The sequence below is a fragment of the Ceratotherium simum genome, chromosome 3 (genome assembly GCF_057802395.1).
Source record: "Ceratotherium simum simum isolate JZ-2026a chromosome 3, ASM5780239v1, whole genome shotgun sequence".
In the NCBI taxonomy this organism is placed as follows: Eukaryota; Metazoa; Chordata; class Mammalia; order Perissodactyla; family Rhinocerotidae; genus Ceratotherium; species Ceratotherium simum.
The window spans coordinates 69,989,946-70,009,155 of record NC_141902.1 but is presented as its reverse complement, the minus strand read 5'-3'; the positions used below and the strand labels follow the sequence as shown (position 1 = coordinate 70,009,155).

The following is a 19,210-nucleotide window of genomic DNA, read 5'->3' as shown; positions in this document are numbered from 1 at the left end:
ATATGACACAACAGGCACAGGTAACAAAAGAAAAAAATAGACAAATTGGACTTCATGAAAATTTTAAAATTTTGTGCATCAAAGGACACTACCAACAGAGTAAAAAGGCAACCCACAGAATGGGAGAAAATAATTGCAAATCATATATCTGATAAGGGATTAATATCTAGAATATATAGAGAACTCCTAAAACTTCTGAGATCAGACAAGATCGGGCACATTCAGGGTGGTATGGCCTTAGATGAGAACTCCTAAAACTTAACAACAAAAAAACACAACCCAATTCAAAAATGGACAAAGGACTTGAATAGACATTTCTCCGAAGAAGAGATACAAATGGCCAATAAGCACATGAAAAGATGCTCAACATTACTAATCATTAGGGAAGTGCAAATCAAAACTACAATGAGGTATCACCTCACATCCATTAGGATGGCTACTGTCGAAAAAACAGAAAACAAGTGTTGATGAGGACGTGGAGAAATTGAAACTCTTGTACACTGTTGGTGGGAATGTAAAATGGTTCACCCATGGTGGAAAACAGTATGGCAGTTCCTCAAAAAATTAAAAACAGAATTATCATATGATCCAGCAATTCCACTTCTGGGGTATATACCCAAAAGAATTGAAAGCAGAGTCTCAAAGCGATATTTATACACCCATGTTCATAGCAGCATTATCTATAATAGCTAAAATGTGGGAGCAACCAAAGTGTCCACTGATGGATGAATGGCTAAGCAAAATGTATACACATACAATGGAATATTATTCAGCCTTAAAAAGGAAGGAAATTCTGACTCATGCTACAACATGGATGAACCTTGAGGACATTATGCTAAGTGAAATTGGCCAGTCACAAAAACATTTATGTTTTGATGTTTTGATTATGTTTTTGATGATGTATGATTCCACTTATATGCAGTACTTCGAGTAGTCAATATCATAAAGACAGAAAGTATAATGGTGGTTGCCAGGGGCTAGGTTGTGGGGAGAATGGGGAGTTATTGTTTAATGGGTATAGATTTTCAGTTTTACAAGATGAAAAGAGTTATGGGGATGAATGGTGATGATGGTTGCACAACAATGTGAATGTATTTAATACCACTGAACTGTGCACTTAAAAATGGTTAAGATGGTAAATTTTATTGTGTATTTTACCACAATAAAAAATAAAATAAAAAAAAAGAGCCCCTCCCCATGCACACACACAAGTAAGCCTCAGGCAAACACACAGGTTAGTGCTCATGCGTCATCCCTTGCCATCAAGGGTTGCAGAAACAATCCTGCTGTCCCTAATATGCACACCAGTATGAAAACCCACAGAAAAATACGATCAATCACCATGGCAACATACTTCCAATCGTCTTGAATCTGAAAAACAAAACAAAAATCATGAAAGGAAAAACAAGCATGAACGGAAAGGCAGAGAGAACACATTTTCAGTATTGACCATTTAATAAATATGTTGCAGTAGGCAGAAGAAACCCTTCTGCCGCAATATGCAGGAAACCTTTTTTTCTAATTGATGTAGTCTGAGGAAAACTACCATTCTCAAGTTTCCCTTATGACCTAGAGAAATAGCTATAAAACATTTATTTTAAATCAGAAATTTCTTAATATATATAACCTATTTTTTTCTAAACCGAATTCCAATTTATAAAGTTAGTGAAACCACTTACTTGACTTACGCCTCTGTGGGAGGATTCTGGGTCTTTGTTAGAATAGGTAATACAATCCAACATCATTTACCATTGTTTCTAGTTCTTATCCAGTTTTAGATACTAAATTCCTTTTAACATCTGTTCCAAAAATGAAATAAGTACATCAAGGCAAGCCCCTCATCCCTCTTTCTCTCCCAGGGCCCCTCCACAATGCCTAACTAATATCATCTTCAGTTATAAGGCCAGCATATCATGGAATTCTACACAGTTATAGGACAGGCTGAAAATCAGAAGTAATCGCTGACAATGAAGTAGAAGATGGAAGAAAGAGCAAGACTAATTATATATAATACAGCTTCAATTTAGGCTTGAAATAGGAAGGAGAATTGTATGTTAATTATCCTCCTAGACAACTCGGAAAGCAAGGAAGCCATAATTGAATTGAGAAAGAGAGAACGCATGAATCAACTGATTTTGAAGAAATAATCGCATAATAAAGAGGCAGCATGTGATTTAGTAATTTAATTAAGTACACTGAAATGGGGCTGGGAGACGAGGATTTTATTTCACCATTATGGGCTGGATTAAATGTGTCCTCTTGATGACACTAAGAACTCATAGGTAAGATTAGAATTATAATGCGATATTTGCCACAAGGTACTTTATTGAAATTCTAAGATTTTGGTTTGTAAGTGCTTCAAATACACAGTAGACCCTGTGATTCCTACCCACCCCCTGCTGGCTAAACCTACTAAGGCTCTAGGAGGCAGAGAGGTGGAAAAGCAGAGACTTGGAGACAGACTTTGATTATAATCCCAGCACTGTTCCTCTCTCATCGTGAGAATCTGGGTAAATTATGTGACGTCTCTTAGCCTCAATTTCCGCATCTGTAAAATGGGGAGAAGAACAGTACCTACCTCAGAGGCTGAGATGAAGAGCAGACAACTGAAGGTACCCATTGACTGGGGAGCCTGAGGCTTCCCTCCTCCCCTCCCCACATCAAGATGAACTTCAGTCAAGCAAAAGGAACTTGGAAGAGATCAGAGCCAGGTGGGAGGTGGAGAGAAGTCCCTTGAGGGACAAGGTCACCTGGAGGGGAGGAAGCACCCTTGAAGGGTGGTCTACCCCTGTTTGTGGCCATGTGGTCCTCTGCCTTGTGGAGCCTGGGTTTGGGCCCCTCCCTGAAACACAATTCAGCAAGGATGGCTGAGACCCCTAGAAAAAGTGAGTTTATAGACCCCAAATACACAGACTTAGCTTTTTGAAAGAAAATTTATGGAACAGATAGGTTAAGGATTTAAAATAAACCTGATATCCTCTGAGATAGATAGAGAATATTGGAAACATGAAGGAAGAACAAGCAGTGTTAGAGAGGAACCAAGAAGACATACCAGTGTGAAAAACAGAGAAGTTACAATAAAGAACCCGAGAGATGGGATAACTGGCAGAGTAAGAACAACCCAGGAAAGAAACAAGTGGAAGATGAGAGTGGGGAACTTTCCCCGGGGGTGGCAGAAAGGAATAAAGAGATGGAAAATGTCGAGGAAAAGCTAAAAGATGGCAAGGCTGGAAGCAGATGTGTCCAAGTCTGAACAACAGGAGTTTAGGGAAAAAGAAAAGTAAGAGGTGAGGAGGAAATCCCTCAGAAAAATACCTTGATTTCCCCAGAATTAAAGATGAAAAACCTCAGAAGGAAATGGCTCATAAGAATGCCAGACAGATTAGGGGAGACCCACACTGACACATTGTGTTTGATGTCATTAGATTTCTCTACAAATAGAAAATTCTAATAGCTTCTAGATAGAATTGATTACTCACAAAGGGACAACACTCAGATTAACTTAAAACTTTTCAGAAGCAACAATGAAGCAAAAAGCCCATGGATATTATTTTGTTTTTAAGGAAAAGAACTTCAACCCTAGAATTTTGTATCCAGCTAAACTCTCATTTAAAAGTGAGGGCACAGGGGCCCGCCCGGTGGCGCAGAGGTTAAGTGCGCGTGCTCCACTTCAGCGGCGCGGAGTTTGCAGGTTTGGATCCCGGGCGTGCACCGACACACCACTCGTCAAGCCATGCTATGGTGGTGTCCCATATAAAGTGGAGGAAGATGGGCACGGATGTTAGTCCAGGGCCAGTCTTCCTCAGCAAAAAGAGGAGGATTGGCAACAGATGTTAGCTCAGGGCTGATCTTCCTCACACACAAAAAAATGTATTTTGAGGGCACCATACATTTTTAAGCCTACAGGTCTCAGAAGGTTTCCCCATAAACACTCTTGAGAAGGCATGTCAATACAAAGAGAAATAAATCCAGGAGGACACGGTAAATAAATGATTTAGTGAAGTTGATTGTAGACTAAAAAAAAGGAATGGCAAAACCCAAGAAGTATAACCCAAAAATCTAGAGTCCAGAACTGAAGCTCCACTAACACCTAATGTGGCCAAAGTGGTGAGGAGGACTAGAGGGGAAGGACGGGAGGGTGGGGGGCCAGATACAGATATTGAGGAATATAAGACACTGATAGATATGGAAAAGAGAACTTGAGTATGGGTCTAAATCAGTTAGGAATAGCCACTAGAAAAATAAAAATAGAACGCATGACTTGCAACCAGCAGAAAAAATTTAAACTTTCCAATGCACAGCAAGAACTGAGGCAAAAAAGAAAAGTAAATGGAAAACATGAAATAAGATGGCAGAAATTTAACTCTGATAAAACAGTAATTATAACAAATGTAAATCAATAAATCATTGATCAAAAGTCAGACTCTGGAATGAATGAAATCTAGATGCATACATATACATAGACATACACATAGACGTATACAGATATATAGAGATATATAGGTGTATCTATCTGTCCCAACCAAACAGAAAGCAAGTTGTTTCAGAATTATTAGCTGGAAAGGTCACAGCTCTGATCTGTGCACACCTCCAAGACCGAGGGAACAACTTGTACAATAGAACCAGCTGCAGGATGCTCAGCTGTCAACACTGTCGTCAACAAAGAGCGTTTCCCTGGGACCACAAGCTCCCCAATGAGTTTTCTAGTTTGATAACCCAATCCTAGCCCTAACTCGGGACTTAGGGTATTATACTCATTCAGCTCCTTACCAATAAGACCCAGGGTGAGCAAGTAGGGGTGACCAACAGGAAGAACTTGAAAAACAGAACTGTTTTTCTGGCTGGCAGGACACTACGATGTTCCTGTGCCTTGGGGACCCGTGTGGTCATTTACAGGCTCTCAGCACCCTCAGGAGATGGCTCTGGGAAAACTAAGCCTATTCAGTCTAGGTTCCTAGGAGCCAAGGATAGTTAAAACCAGCCAACTTGGAGCCAGAGATTTAGGAAGATAAAATATCTCTGGAAAACTTTGTGTCAGCAGCGTGTTGGTCACACAATAAGAAAGAAGGAGACAGCTCGAGCCTCTCCTCAGAGCACTGAGTAGGCTTCTTTATTCTAACACTTGACATCCTTTCATAAATGGGCTGCAATCTGCTGACCTGTGGGCTAGATTTCTGCTTTCTCTGGAAAAACTGAAGGATCTAATAATAATGGGCCCACAGGCCCCTGTGGGAACAGATGACCTACGGTGAGTGGTGGCTGCCCCTTGAGAGGAACCATGTGCCACTAGTTTGCCACATTCAGGCTGTTTCACTAATTTACCTTCCTGGCATTTCGGTTGCGACTTCCCTTTTAGTAACAATTTTTAAGAATGTCTGTCTCCATAACATGTTTTAGATCCTTGTGAAACTAACACCTTGGGTGTTGCCTAGTAAATAATTTTTGGAATAAAGATAATTTCTAATAGCCTGATGTATGGGTACTTAGATCTCAAGCTTTAGTAAATTATCGCTAAATTAAAAGGAATTATTTTAATAGTGGATAAAGAAAGGGTAGAGAATGTCTGCAAAAGTTATTAGTGTTAGACAAATGAGAGATTGACACTGATCATTTACTTAAGCTCCAACAATTGCTTCAACCGAATTTCAAGGAATGCCTGACTTTTTGGCTCAATTACTGGGATCAGCAGGAGGTTCTGCATTGTTACAGTCACAAGGCATGCTCACAGTTGCTCAGATGGGTGGGGTGAGGACACAGGACAGCTGTTGCTGTCTCCCTCCCGTCTCATCTACTTTAATATGCCATTCACAGCCGAATAAAAGAGGCTCCGGACATTCCCCGTCAACATTAATTACCTACAGTGCATTGGGAGCTGAAAGTGTAATTAGCTTTTTGCTAATAAACAACTTAAGGCAGGGCCAATTAATTTTAAAGCAGAGCTTCTTATAAAATTATTGAATGTGACTCTGGTAACCTTGGGGGTAAACAAAGGGTCAGGGAGCAGCCAGACACTTGACATTATTTAATGTAAAGCTTCCCTATTCTTAATACTTGACACGAGTTCTAGCATAAGATTTTTGGAGGAGATAAAAGTTCTCCGAGTTAAAAAAATGACCAAAGACTCTGACTAGATACTTCACCAAGAAGATATCCAATTGGCCAATAAGCATATGAAAAAGAGCCCTAATCTTTACACAGCAGGGAAATGCTAATTAAAACAGCAATTAGCTATCAATCACTTCATGTGTGTTGGTGAGGATGTGCAGTAACTGGAACTCTCACACATTGCCGGGAGACTGTCGGTTGGTTCAAACACTTGGAAACCTTACAGTATCCACTAAAGTAAAAAAATACATCTCTCCAATGATCCAGCAATTCCACTCCTAGGTACACACCCAAGGGAAATGAGCACATATGTGCACCAAAAGGCACATATAAGAATGTTTACAAGCACCTTTATTCATAATAGCCCCAAACTGGAAATAACCAAATATCCAACAACTGTAGAATAAATAAATAGAAGCCGAGATAATCATATTGTAGAATATTACACACCAATAAAAAAGAAATGACCAAAAGGATAAACCTCTAAGACATTTTGTTGAATAAAAAGTCAGACATGAAACAGTTTATACTATGTGATTCCATTTATATGAAGTTCAAGAATGGGTAAAACTAATCAATGTAAAAGAAGTCAGGATCAGTGGTTACCCAAGAAGGAGGGAGATACTGACTGGGAAGGAGCATGATGGAACTTTCTGGGGCACTGGAAATGTTCTATATCTTTACCTGGATCATGGTTATGTGGGCGTATACATAATGTAAAAATTCAAAAAGCTGTACACTTAAGAGGTACACACTTGACGTAAATTACACCTAAATGGGGAAAAAAAACACAGAAAGTAAAATTAAAAATGTAAGCTTAGCTGATGAATACTAACTGGAGATAATCTGGCCTCAGGCCCTTTTTTAGCCTATCTCCTAATCAGCCCTCTCTTGGCATCAGGTGTCTAATGGCCCAGACTGCCAACTTCAGGGCACTAGAGACTCACAAGCCTTATCATCCCGTTTTATAGATGAGAAGACAGGCTCAGAGAGGTGAGGCAACATATCCAAGAACATATAACTGGTAAATGGAGGAGCTGGTCTGATCACGGGCCACTGATGCCAGAGTCTAATTCCTTAACCCTACCACTATGCCTCGCCTCACAGGAACCAACAAATGTTTGTTGAATGAATGAACGACCGAGGTAATAATAAACATATCCTTACCTCTTTGGCTTCATTTTGTGCTTTCATATTTTCAGCAATATACTTGACACTTTGGATAGCTTCTTTGATTTCTGGTGACAAAGCAGAGAGGGGCAGCACAGCATCAACAGATTCAGAACTGGAGCTTCTCGTGAGGTTGGCACTGAAATTTGAGATTTTTATCCTGCGGTGGTGACAGTAGCCGCACATCCCGTCCTGGCAGGGATGGCCTTCCTTGCAGCCTTTGGACTCTGGGCGGCTGAAGCAATTCAGATTTGAGAGCTCAGCACTGTAGAAGGGTCTTGGCTTCTGAGAGCTGCCCTCGTTGCTTGCTGGCCTGGTCATGAACATGACCCTGGGAAGCAAGTTCAAGAATATGGTCTTCACCCACGTGGGCATCGTGTGTGTGGTCGGGGTTCTGTAGTGCACGTTGAGGACAAAGACAGTGATGACGATGGACAAGGTTACAAAAATCATGGTGAACAGGAGGTACTCACCGATCAGGGGAATTACCAGCGAGGTGGATGGGATCGTCTCAGTGATCACCAGGAGAAACACGGTCAAGGAGAGGAGGACTGAGATGCAGAGGGTCACCTTCTCACCGCAGTCGGAGGGCAGGTAGAAGACGAGCACGGTCAGGAAGGAGATGAGCAGGCAGGGGATGATGAGGTTGATGGTATAGAACAAGGGCAGGCGCCGGATGTACAGCGAGTACGTGATGTCTGGGTAGATCTCCTCGCAGCAGTTGTACTTGATGTCATGTTTGTAGCCTGGGGCTTTGATGATGGCCCACTCACCACTCTCCCAGTAGTCCTTGAGGTTCATGGAGGAGCCGATCAGGACCAGGTCAATCTTCGCTTTGTCGTAGGACCAGGAACCGAACTTCATGGTGCAATTTTGGTAATCAAATGGAAAGTAGGTCACGTCGATTTTGCATGAGCTCTTAAAGATGGCTGGAGGTATCCAGGTCACTTCCCCCGTGTACTTGAGTAAAGCTTTGGTCTTGTCCTCCACCTGGAAATCCCCAACAGCACTGCAAAGACAAAGAGATGTCCAGCTTCTCACACCGCCCCAGGTAAATGGCAAGTAACGATTTGTAAAACTGTGGAATATGTGAGCTCAAAGTGCCATAAAAGGTCACCAGTTCACCACCCCATTTACCAATGGGGATACTGAGGCCCAAGACTCCCCTCCGCCAACAATCTGACATACTCATCACACCCTGGGGCATGTCGCTGGTTCATTCCACAACATACAACTGCCGACTTGATACTTATTGAGACACTCCCAAATGCCTGAAAAGGAATTCTTCCCCCTTTAATTAAAGAAATGGGAATGCAAGTTGTCAACCTGGAGGCAGGTGTTTCGGTGACCTTTGGGGAGATTTGCCACTCACTCTCCCTATGGTTTGGACCTGGTTAATGCCTCCTCATTCAGTCTCCATTGGGCGCCTAATGTGTATACACGTATGTGTGTGAAACCAGACTGTGCAGCTGGGGGAGGCTGCAGAGACCACCGTGGGAGCCCACTCCCATTAAACTGAACACTGTTAGATGAGTTTATTACCAGACCATATCTCTGGATCCTGACTCCACCATTCACCACACTCCCCATCCCAGCGCTGTTTTAGAATGAATAATCATGTTTTCTGATTTCTTGCCTCTCAAATCTAGCATGACAAGTTCCTTCACCTTCTGTTTCTCTGTCTTTCCCTATATTCTCCCCACCTTTCTTCTCCCTTCCTTTTAGTTATATGCACCCTGACTTTCTTTTTACAAACAGATATACATTTTTCTTAGAATCATCTTGTTGGTATTTGTAAGCTGGTTTGTTCAACAGAAGATGTGCTGATGACCAACTCAACAGTCTGTCGAGTTGCGTCTGAGAGTGAGGCCTTTCGGTCCTCACAATGCCTTGCCCCATGAAGGCTTTGACATATCCTTGGCCCAGCCCTATTAGATTTCTTAGAGTTCTGCATTTGAAGGCATTCCTGTCCTTCAAAAGGGAACCACCACCATACCCTTTTGCCTGAAGAGCTGAAAAAAATAACAAACCTAAACATTTAGAAATATCCTTGTGTGGCTGTTGTTATTGGACAGGAACATGTGAAAACAGAAGGGGAACATGCCTGGCGCATGTCTCCTTGCTAGTCTCTGGCCCTCTGGCATAGAGGCACCCTCATGTTCCTCTGTTGAGCAGGACAATCATTCCATGTAATGACTTGATGCCAAAGCCACTACCTATCTTTACTTCAGTTGGCTGGTTTGTCCCAAAGGTGCCCTGCTGGGTTTATACATTCTTAGCCCCCACTTCACTCCTACTGTGCCCTCAATTCCCCACAAGAAGATTATTCCTGGCTCCTGGCTCCAGGAAGAAAGGAGAAGTGGGGTGGGGGTAGGGATCCACACAGCCCCCAAGAGGATGTGACCCATGTTCACGCGAGGAGTGTCTATGAGGACTGGCCTACACAGGGTTGAAAAGACCCTTGGGAAGACAAACGCCTCCAGAACAACTTTCTTTACAGCATCCTGGATCAACAAAATGTCAGAATAGTAAGGGACCTTCAGAGCCCAGGGTCTAGTCCAGGAATTGGCAAACTATGGCCCATAAGCCTGCCCCCTATTTCTGTAGATAAATTTTTATTGGAACACACAGACATACCCGTTTGTTATCTCTTGTCTAAGTCTACTTTTGAGCTACAAGGGCAGAGTTGAGTAGCTGTGACAGACTGTATGGCCCACAAAGCCTAAAATATTTACTACCTGGCCCTTTACAGAAAAAGTTTGTCAACCCCTGCTCTGATCCAATCCCTTCATTTTACTGAAGAGGACACTGAAGGTGAGAGAACAGGACTGACTTGCTCAGGGTCCCACAGAGAGTTTGTGGCAGAGCCTTGGCCAATCAGAACTTGGGTCCCCAAGTGAGGAGTCGCAGAACCGCCTGTGTGCCCAAAGGCCAAACACTGGAGATAAGTTCATCTTGTTGCTGGGGCCCATTTCTGCTATTTTCCAGAGATCCTGATCACTGTGGCTGCTGCCTGCAGAACCCCTCGGCTGTGTCTGCCCAGACCAGAAGGACTGTTTGCTGACCAGGGCAATGTCAGCAGCCTATCTCTGCCACCGGGATTAGAGAAGATGAAGACCTAGCTGGGGACAGGGGTCTGACACAGCACCAGCTACATAGAGGGCACTCGGTGAGTATTTATTTGACTGAAAGAACAACTAGAAAATAAATGAAGGTCTCACCCCTACAGGGTGCCCAAGAGATGGCTGGCAGCAAGGGAGAGCAGAGGTGGGAGGGGTCTGAGCCAACGTGTTGCTGAACCCTGTGAGTTGATTAAAAAAAGAAAACGCATGGTGGGTGCAAATGATTAGCTGAGGTATCACTTTAATAGAAGGAAAGATTGAGAACTTAAGTGGGGTGAGGGTGGCAAGTGGTATGAGAAGATTAGGATGGCATCGGTTTTTTTAATCTCTCCAAATTCCCTCAGAAAAACAGGGCAATGAGGACAGCAAAAGAAAAAGCCTCCTGACCACACAGTCAACATCATTAGGTTACATGGAACCCCGTGAACCTCAGAATATGAGAGTGTGGGGTCAAACCACCAATGCCAGCAGGACCTGCGTGGGACCGTGTGGGATTAGCTACTGGTGGAGGTGGCCAAGGGAAGAGAAAGGGGAGTTCGCATGTCCTAAGAGCCCCAGGCATAGAAACACCAAGACGTATCTGCCCCTCAAAAAAGAGGACCCCACTCTGTGTTGAATCCTCAGCAAGGGAAACAGTGAAAGAGAGAGGGCTCCACAGCTTCCAATTTGTGGGAGAGAACAAACAAAGATGGCGGGAATCCACTGAGGGTCTGCAGAGAAGTCAGTCAGGGCTAGTGTGGGCTCTCGAGGATCTCAGAAATACCTCCCCACCAGCCCTGTGGCTTAGCGGTTAAGTGCACATGCTCCGCAACTTGAGGCCCAGGTTTGGATCCCGGGCGTGCACCGACACACCACTTGTCCAGCCATGCTGAGGCGGCGTCCCACATACAGCAACTAGAAGGATGTGCAACTATGACATACAACTATCTACTGGGGCTTTGGGGAGAAAAAGGGGAAAACAAAAAAAGGAGGAGGATTGGCATTAGATGTTAGCTCAGGGCTGGTCTTCCTCAGCAAAAAAAAAAAAAAAGGATTGGCACGGATGTTAGCTCAGGGCTGATCTTCCTCACAAAAGAAAAAAAAAAAAGAAATACCTCCCCAAACTCCCTTCTAGAAGGACAGAGACCCACCCAGTAAAAAGCTGCTTAGGGTAGGATCCAAACTGAACAGGGTAGGAAACGAGGTGAGAAGAGAAAGAAGGTGGGTGGTTCAGAAACTAGAGAGGGAGGCATCCAGAAGCAGCAGCTCTCAGACTATGGAGGTGGCTACACAGAGAGGCCTGCCTTTTAAGGCTTCAAGGTAACTGAGGAGGGAACTCTCAGCAGGTGAAACAAGAGACCCACCCCACCCATTCCCATCCCCTCCAGGAACCTGTCCTGAAAGTACAGCAAAGGCCATCGGTTTAAACAAGAGCAACTGAAAAGAATTGGACTGAACCCCATATAAACATATTGTAAGAAAAATATAGGGGCCGGCCCCATGGCTTAGCGGTTAAGTGCACGCGCTCCGCTACTGGTGGCCCGGGTTCGGATCCCGGGCGCGCAACGGCACACCACTTCTCCAGCCATGCTGAGGCTGCGTCCCACATACAGCAACTAGAAGGATGTGCAACTATGACATACAACTATCTACTGGGGCTTTGGGGGAAAAAAAGGGGGAGGATTGGCAATAGATGTTAGCTCAGAGCTGGTCATCCTCAGCAAAAAGAGGAGGATTAGCATGGATGTTAGCTCAGGGCTGATCTTCCTCAAAAAAAAAGAAAAAAAAATGCTGCTGTCATCTATCCAAAAGAAAAATATAAAAATAAATACCTGAATAACACATAAGCAGGTAAGGGCACACCACAAAAATATAACCACAGAGCAGAGGAAATCGATAATCTGATATTATAAATTAAGCTAAAAGAAACTAAGAAATCTTTAGAAACTGTGAAAGAGCAGCTTAATCAGAAATAGAAAAGTTAAGGGCCGGCCCCGTGGCTTAGCGGTTAAGTGCGCACGCTCCGCTACTGGCGGCCCGGGTTCGGATCCCGGGCGTGCACCAACGCACCGCTTCTCTGGCCATGCTGAGGCCGTGTCCCACATCCAGCAACTAGAAGGATGTGCAGCTATGACATACAACTATCTACTGGGGCTTTGGGGAGAAAATAAATAGATAAATAAAATCTTTAAAAAAAAAAATAGAAAAGTTAAGAACAAATTTTGCTAAACAACAGGAGGATAAAGAACTGAAATACCTTAGGAAAGAATTAGGAAAAGAGAAAAATTATTTTAGGAATAAAGACTAGACTAGAAGAAACATAAGACAAACAGACACCAATTGGAATTGCCACATTCCAAGTGAAGCAACGGAAATAAAAGACAGAAAGGAGAAAAAAATTCTTTTGAACCAAACAGAAACAGAGAAGAATGGAGAGAAAATAATATAGACAGAATATAGCTGAAGAAGTTCCAGTATATGTAAAAATGGAGTTCCTGGAGAAAAAAATCAAAGCAATGGAACAGACTAAGTCTTAAAAACTATAATTCAAAGAAAAGCTTTCCTGGAATACAAGAAGGCTTATTATATACATAGTTCAGAGTAAAACAAATTGACTTTAAGGACAAAGGAAAAAATCCTTTGGGTACCTAAGCAAACAGAACAATCCACTTACAAATAAAATGACTATACATCCCGTTTGCCTGGGACAACCCTGGTTTACCCTTGTGGTCCTGGCATACTTATTGATAGTGTTCTCTTTCTCTCCCAAAACTCACCCGATTTGACAAGAAAAAGAAAAGTAGACTGGCATCTGATTTTGACAGCAACACTTCATACCAGAACACAGTGAGTCAAGATTTTTAAGATTTTCATGGAAGGAAAATATGAGCCAAGGATTTTATATCTAATTAAGTGACCTAAAAGTAGAATCTAAAAAGGCTATAATGAGCTATGAACCTGTAAGAACTAAGGGTATTTTGTGTCCATGAGCACTTTCTGAGGATTCTATTAGAGAATGAACTTCAGAAAACAAAAAGTCACAGGAGAAAGTTTGGCATAAGAAGCTAAAAGGGGTTTCTAGTGTATCAAAATGAAGAGAAACTCTCAACAGAGGACCGCTCCTGAAAACTGAAGTTCTAACTAGGAGAGAGGAGTTGGATGATTTTCTCTAATGTTACTTTCAGCTTCAGAGTCCAAGGAAATTCCTTATGATATTTGCTCTTCTCTGCATCCAGTTGGAAGCATTTCACTATGTCTCTCGGTACTGTTAAAATCATACATCCTAAAGTCCTCCAGCTGTTCACTCAAGATTGCCAGCAAGAAAACAACTATCCAATTCAAATCATAAGATTAAAATTTTTGCCCATTTTCTTAATTCTAGCTTAGCAAAAATTCTCAATACCCTGCCCAGCTCCCTAAGAGCCTCTGGACCAGGGGATTTCTAGGACAGCTCACATTCTGCAAGCTGGTTAAGTTTGTCTTGTGTCCCAGTTCTTTAAGGACCAATTTACCAATACAAATTGCACGAAAGAATCATATTTATGAATGCTCTATTTCCTTGGGAAAAAAGTAAATACAGACCATGTTCGGAGTGATTAAAGACCCCCCTTCTTCTAGCCAGTGACCAGAAAGTGGGATTCAGCCAAAAACATAGCTGCTCTAGTCCGAATACTAATAGTAAAACATTTTGTACGAATACAGCATAAAAATCTAAACACAGGATGCTTTTACTCCTTGAAATCAGATTAGACTAATTCTATATGAAGTGTTTTGCTGAAAAATACTTAATGGTTAAACCATTTTCACACTAGAGATAAAGCACAGGTGCAAAATGATGTTTTTCAATACCCAGAGACAAACTAGTCCGTACTGTAAAATATCAATTAAAATTTATGTTCGCCTAATTATTTTTATTTATTTTTTTTTTTTTAAAGATTTTATTTATTTAATTTTTCCCCCCAAAGCCCCAGTAGATAGTTGTATGTCATAGCTGCACATCCTTCTAGTTGCTGTATGTGGGACTCGGCCTCAGGATGGACGGAGAAGTGGTGCCTCGATGCGCACCCGGGATCCGAACCCGGGCCACCAGCATTGCAGCGCGCGCACTTAACCACCAAGCCACAGGGCCGGCCTGTTCGCCTAATTAAAGAGCTTAAATGTGGAAAGTGTCAGCTTTGTGTGGGCTTAGGAAAAAGAGACATGTTTTGCAGGTGCCACGATGTGCAGGATCAGACTAGCAGAGGAAGAATCTTTGAAAGAGAGAAAGAGGAGAGGCTTCTTGACACTAATGGGAAGGTGCATGTGCACAGGGGCATCAGGTACACCAGGTGTACAGGGTCAGGCAGGGGCTGACTCTCAGGTGAGTAGAAGAATGAAGCCCTTCTGTGGTCTAACCTCATGGGGCCCGACTGGGACCTGACTTACAAGGAAGGCCAAGTCTTAGTGAGGGCCTTGGTGACAGATGTCCCCCCACCCCCATAGTGTTTCCCTTCTTGCCCTCCCTCCAGTTTGTAACTGCATATTTGGATATTATAATTCATGCTTGTCTTCCTGGCTGTGAGGTGAACTCCTGGAGGCAGGAGAGGTACCCGTTTTGTGCACCACTCTATCTCCAGCACCTGATATATAGTGGATGCTCAATAAATACCCCATGGAATGAACCAAATGAATGAAGCCCTCTTGGAAAAGGTCCAAGGAAGGCTAGGCTGTAAGTGCAGTGGGCCAAGGACCCAGAGTCCAGGCTGAGAGCCCGAGAGGGTGTGGGCCACCCAGCATCTTACTTGTTATACAGCACGATGTCTGGCTTCCAGATCTTTTGCGCAGGGACACGCATGAACTCTGCCCCGTCATAGTCAGAGGGGTTCCACTTCAACTTGTAGTCATTCCAGATCTGGGGGAGGAGGCAGGGAGGGAGAAGGAGGCAGCAGGAGGAACAGCATGGTTTTACTTCTCTTGACACCACCCATCCTGGTGAGCTCCCCACCTCTGCTGTGTGTCACTGAGCTGCCTCCATGCTGGACCAGTTTCTCATGTGGGGGCTCGTGGGGGACACAGCACTGGGCTAAGTGTGCAGGCCACCTCCTGGCTCTACGGGAGCCACTGCCTTCATGACTGTGGGCAAGACCAGCCCCATGTCAACCGAATAAGGACCACTAGTGTCTCCTCTGGGCACTTCTAGTGCCAGGTCCAGGTCCATGCCTTAAGCTCCTGCTGTTTACTTCCCTGAGATGGCTCTCCTGGAGCTGCTGCATGGTGTAATGGTGAGCTCTCTGGACTCTGACTCCAGGAGCTTTTTCAGAGATTTTCCCCACCAAGCCCCAATAACAGGGTGTTAATGACACACAGAACCCTCTTCCATCTCCAGGTTAAGCAGGCTTGGCCTCTGAAGGGTTCTGGGGAAGGAACCATGATCCCATTGGGCCCAAGAAGTGTTTGGGTGCAGAAGCTGGGAGATCTGAGTCCTGAGCACCTGAGGAGGGAGAGGTGAGCCTGCAACCAGAGGGAACCTGTGCCATACAGGGTGTTGAGTGGGCACCACGCCCATCTAACTTTCCAGCCTCCTAGCAAGGAAGGCTGTGTGAGCTGAGCGCTCGGTTGGCTGGGCTGGCGGAAGGGTCATACCAGGTCTGGACAGAGCCTCCCTGGGGAGGACACACGGAAGCTGATTTCTTTGGCCTCAATCTGTACAGGAAAATCCAGAGCCCCTGCTCCTACCCTATGAACAATGACAATGGCATCTGATTCTGACTTAAGGATGAGTTTTTGGCAAGAGGAAGGGAAGGAAGTGGTCTTAGGCACACCCTAGAGTCGGGGGCCAGGGCTCCAGCCCCAGGTCTGCCCCATTTTGTTGTGTGACCGTGAAGAAGGTCTCTCCTTCCAGGCTGCACTCTGTCATCTGTGACTTGAGGGGCTGGGCCCTGCACTCCTTTCAGGGGGACTGTAGAGCATTGCATGTGACCCCAAGTCCAGGAAGAGACAGACCAGCCAGTCAGCGGACCCCAATCTGGGCCGATGGGAGTGATGTGCCGTCTTGGGGCCCTCCTTGGTTTACAGACAGCAAATAAAGCAGTCACCACCAGGGGGCAGCAGTGCTCAGGGCCTGGTCACTTACTTGCTTGAGCCACAGGTTGGTCTCCATGATCTGGTTTACTTCATCCTAGGAGGAGAGATTAAAGCAGACATGTGAATTACAAAAACAAGGCTGTTCTGGGAAAGCCTCTTCCAGAAGCCCCATACCCCACGGCCACAGCCTGTGGCTTTGGCACTCACCACCTTCACTAGCTGAGACATGGACACCTCAAACTGGATGATGACTGGGTCCGACACGTTGGCCACAGGCCGGATGATCTCGTTGTAATCTTCGAACAGCCGCTCAAACAGACGGTGCTCGGCCTCGGAGGCACTGGCCACTGAGGGAAGCAGCCCTGTCAGACCCTGGGGAAACTGTCACTTTTCCCCTCACCAGGGTCACCACCCACCTACAGCCTCCCCTCCATTTGCTGGGGGTACTCTGTGCAACTCCACACTTTCAGACTAGTCCTGCCCCTTCAAGTTACAGACTGGGAAACTGAGGACCTAGAGGGACAGGGATTCCACCAGGTCACACTCATTCAGTGAGAAGCATAGTGGTTACAAGCCGGGGCTCTGAATTTGGATAGATTCAGTGCAAATCCTGACAAACTACTTGTGAGCTCTGTGAGCTTAGGCAAGCGGCATAATCTCTCTGAACCTGTTTCTTTATCTGTGAAAATACAGATTATAAATGTATCCACCTCATAGGGTTGTTATGAGCGAGGTGCCTAGCTCACTGCTGGCATGTGGTAAGAGCTCCAGAACTATCCTTACCGTCACTGTTACTGCAGGGCAGGGGTGTGATACAAATGCAGCCTGCCTAGGTACAGCCGTTCACTGCTTCCATGAGGGAGAGACGACCAGTCCACTCACAGAGGCAGGGCCACCCAGGGTCAACTAGGCGCCCCTGTTCTGCCTCCCAGCCTGAGGGAGACTGCAGCGCAGGTCTGGGTCTCTCCTTCATCCCACCCCAGATCCTGTAGGGGTTTGGCCACCAACTCTCTCAGAAGCCAGGTGCCTACACGGCTCCCGTGATCTCAGAGTGTGACCCACGGTTCCTGCTGATGCTGTCTTCACATCCTGATCAAACACTCTTGCCTCTCTGAAATCCCTGGGGAGCCCCTTTGTTCATAAGGCCCACCCCAGGCATCTTGAGTCAGCTGTCTGCTGCTTCCCACTTTACAGATTTGGGGACAATCAGGGGAGGGGCTGAAGGGAATCGTTAGTGAAATCCAACCCAGCTTCTCCAGGTCTTGAGACGGACTCTTGCCTGCTCCTTCTCTCCCCGCTACCCCCCAACCCCCGCAGGGACCCCCTGCAGCCCTGCCAAATCCCTCGCCCCTTGGTATCCTCCAGCACTCCCAGGCCACACGAAGAGTCTTCTGGCGGCGGGTCAGGGCCGGCTTCTCCTTAACTGGCTTCTCCCAGAGACCGGGCAGAAGGCGGGGAGGCACGCTCCCGGGGTAGGGGGTCTCAAAGCAACGCGGCCAGGAGCGCGGAGACACAAGGACAGGGAGGAGAGGCTGAAGCGCCAGCTCAGGCCCCCGAAGCCCCGAAACGACTCCTCTGTCCCCTAGGTGGCTTTGATCGAGTCTTGAGCCCTCTCTGGCCTCAGATTCCGCACCTATTCGTAAAACGAGGAGGTGGGCGGGATGCAGATGGTGGAACCCACGGCCCGGGCGCGCCAGTTCGGCACCCAGTGCGCGGAGCAGGGCGACGGGCAGGGCCAGGACTCGAACCCATAACCCCGGGGCCTGGGAAGGAAGGGCCCCAGTCCGGAGCCCTCCTCGCGCCCCCCCGGCACGCGCCCAAACGACTCCAAGGGAGCGGAGAGCCGATGGGAAAAGGGCATCCCCCGCCCAACTCGCCGCCAGGTGGGAGCGAGTCCCCAGCAACGGCGCCCCTTCTCTCCGCCTCCCGCGCTGCGCTCCCGGGGGCAACCCCTTCGGACCCCGCCTCCCCGCTCGGGGCGCCCATCCCTCGGCACCCCTCGCCCGACGCCCGTACCTGGCAGCAGCAGCAGCAAAAGCAGTAGTGGCGGCGCCCGGAGCGGCGAGAGCCGGGGGGCGCCCATGGCCGGTCGGGGCGGGCGGTGTGGGGGGCTCGGCAGGCGGAGCGGACCCGAACGGTCGGGAGCGGCCGCGGCCGTAGCGAAGACAGACTCGGCCCGCCGGGCTCCCTGGCAGCCGGCCCCCGGGAGTGGACGGAGGGCGGGGCGCGCGGGGCTGTGGCGCGCCGGCCCCGGCTCCTCCCGGCTTCCCACCAATCCCGGCGCCGGCCCCGCCCGCCGCCCTGGGGCTCCCGGAGGCTCCGGGTGGGCTGCGGGGCGGTGCGCCCGCACCGTCAGAGGGACGCGCGGCCCCTAGCGCCCGGTGTTGGGCAGCCTCGTCCCTCCGTCTGTGGTCTGTGCAGCCCAGGGACGGCTCCGCGCCGGACCAACCCGAACAGGTACTGGCAGACCACCGGGAAGAGTAGGGGCCGAGTCCTTGTCCCTGGCTTCCCGGGTGAGTGACGGTCCGCCCGCAACCCGGCGTGGGCGCCCTAAGCTGCCTGGTCGCTGGTCCGTCTGAGAGGTTCTAACACACCCTCAAAACGAGGCCTCAAGATTTTGACGCTAGTAAGTGTTAAATATTTTAGATGTGATAATGGTATTTGTGTTTCTGAGAGTTATTCTAGTTTAGGAGGGGGAGAGTTGGAGTCAGTTAAAACAGTATCAGCCAGGAGTTGATAATTGTTGAGGCTGAATGACGAGTACCTGGAGG

General features: G+C 46.5%; 1 protein-coding gene across 1 annotated transcript; it reads right to left on the bottom strand.

The window, feature by feature from the left end:
- Window positions 1-1,124: 1,124 nt before the first annotated feature.
- Window positions 1,125-18,600, bottom strand: CHRNA3 (cholinergic receptor nicotinic alpha 3 subunit). Its single transcript, XM_004422030.3, has 6 exons — window positions 18,456-18,600; window positions 16,647-16,786; window positions 16,489-16,533; window positions 15,158-15,267; window positions 7,273-8,284; window positions 1,125-1,371 (listed from the first exon to the last, which is right to left on the bottom strand). Exons 1-6 carry the CDS (start codon window positions 18,520-18,522, stop codon window positions 1,243-1,245), a joined length of 1,503 nt encoding a protein of 500 aa, XP_004422087.3. The 5' UTR covers window positions 18,523-18,600; the 3' UTR covers window positions 1,125-1,242.
- Window positions 18,601-19,210: the final 610 nt, after the last annotated feature.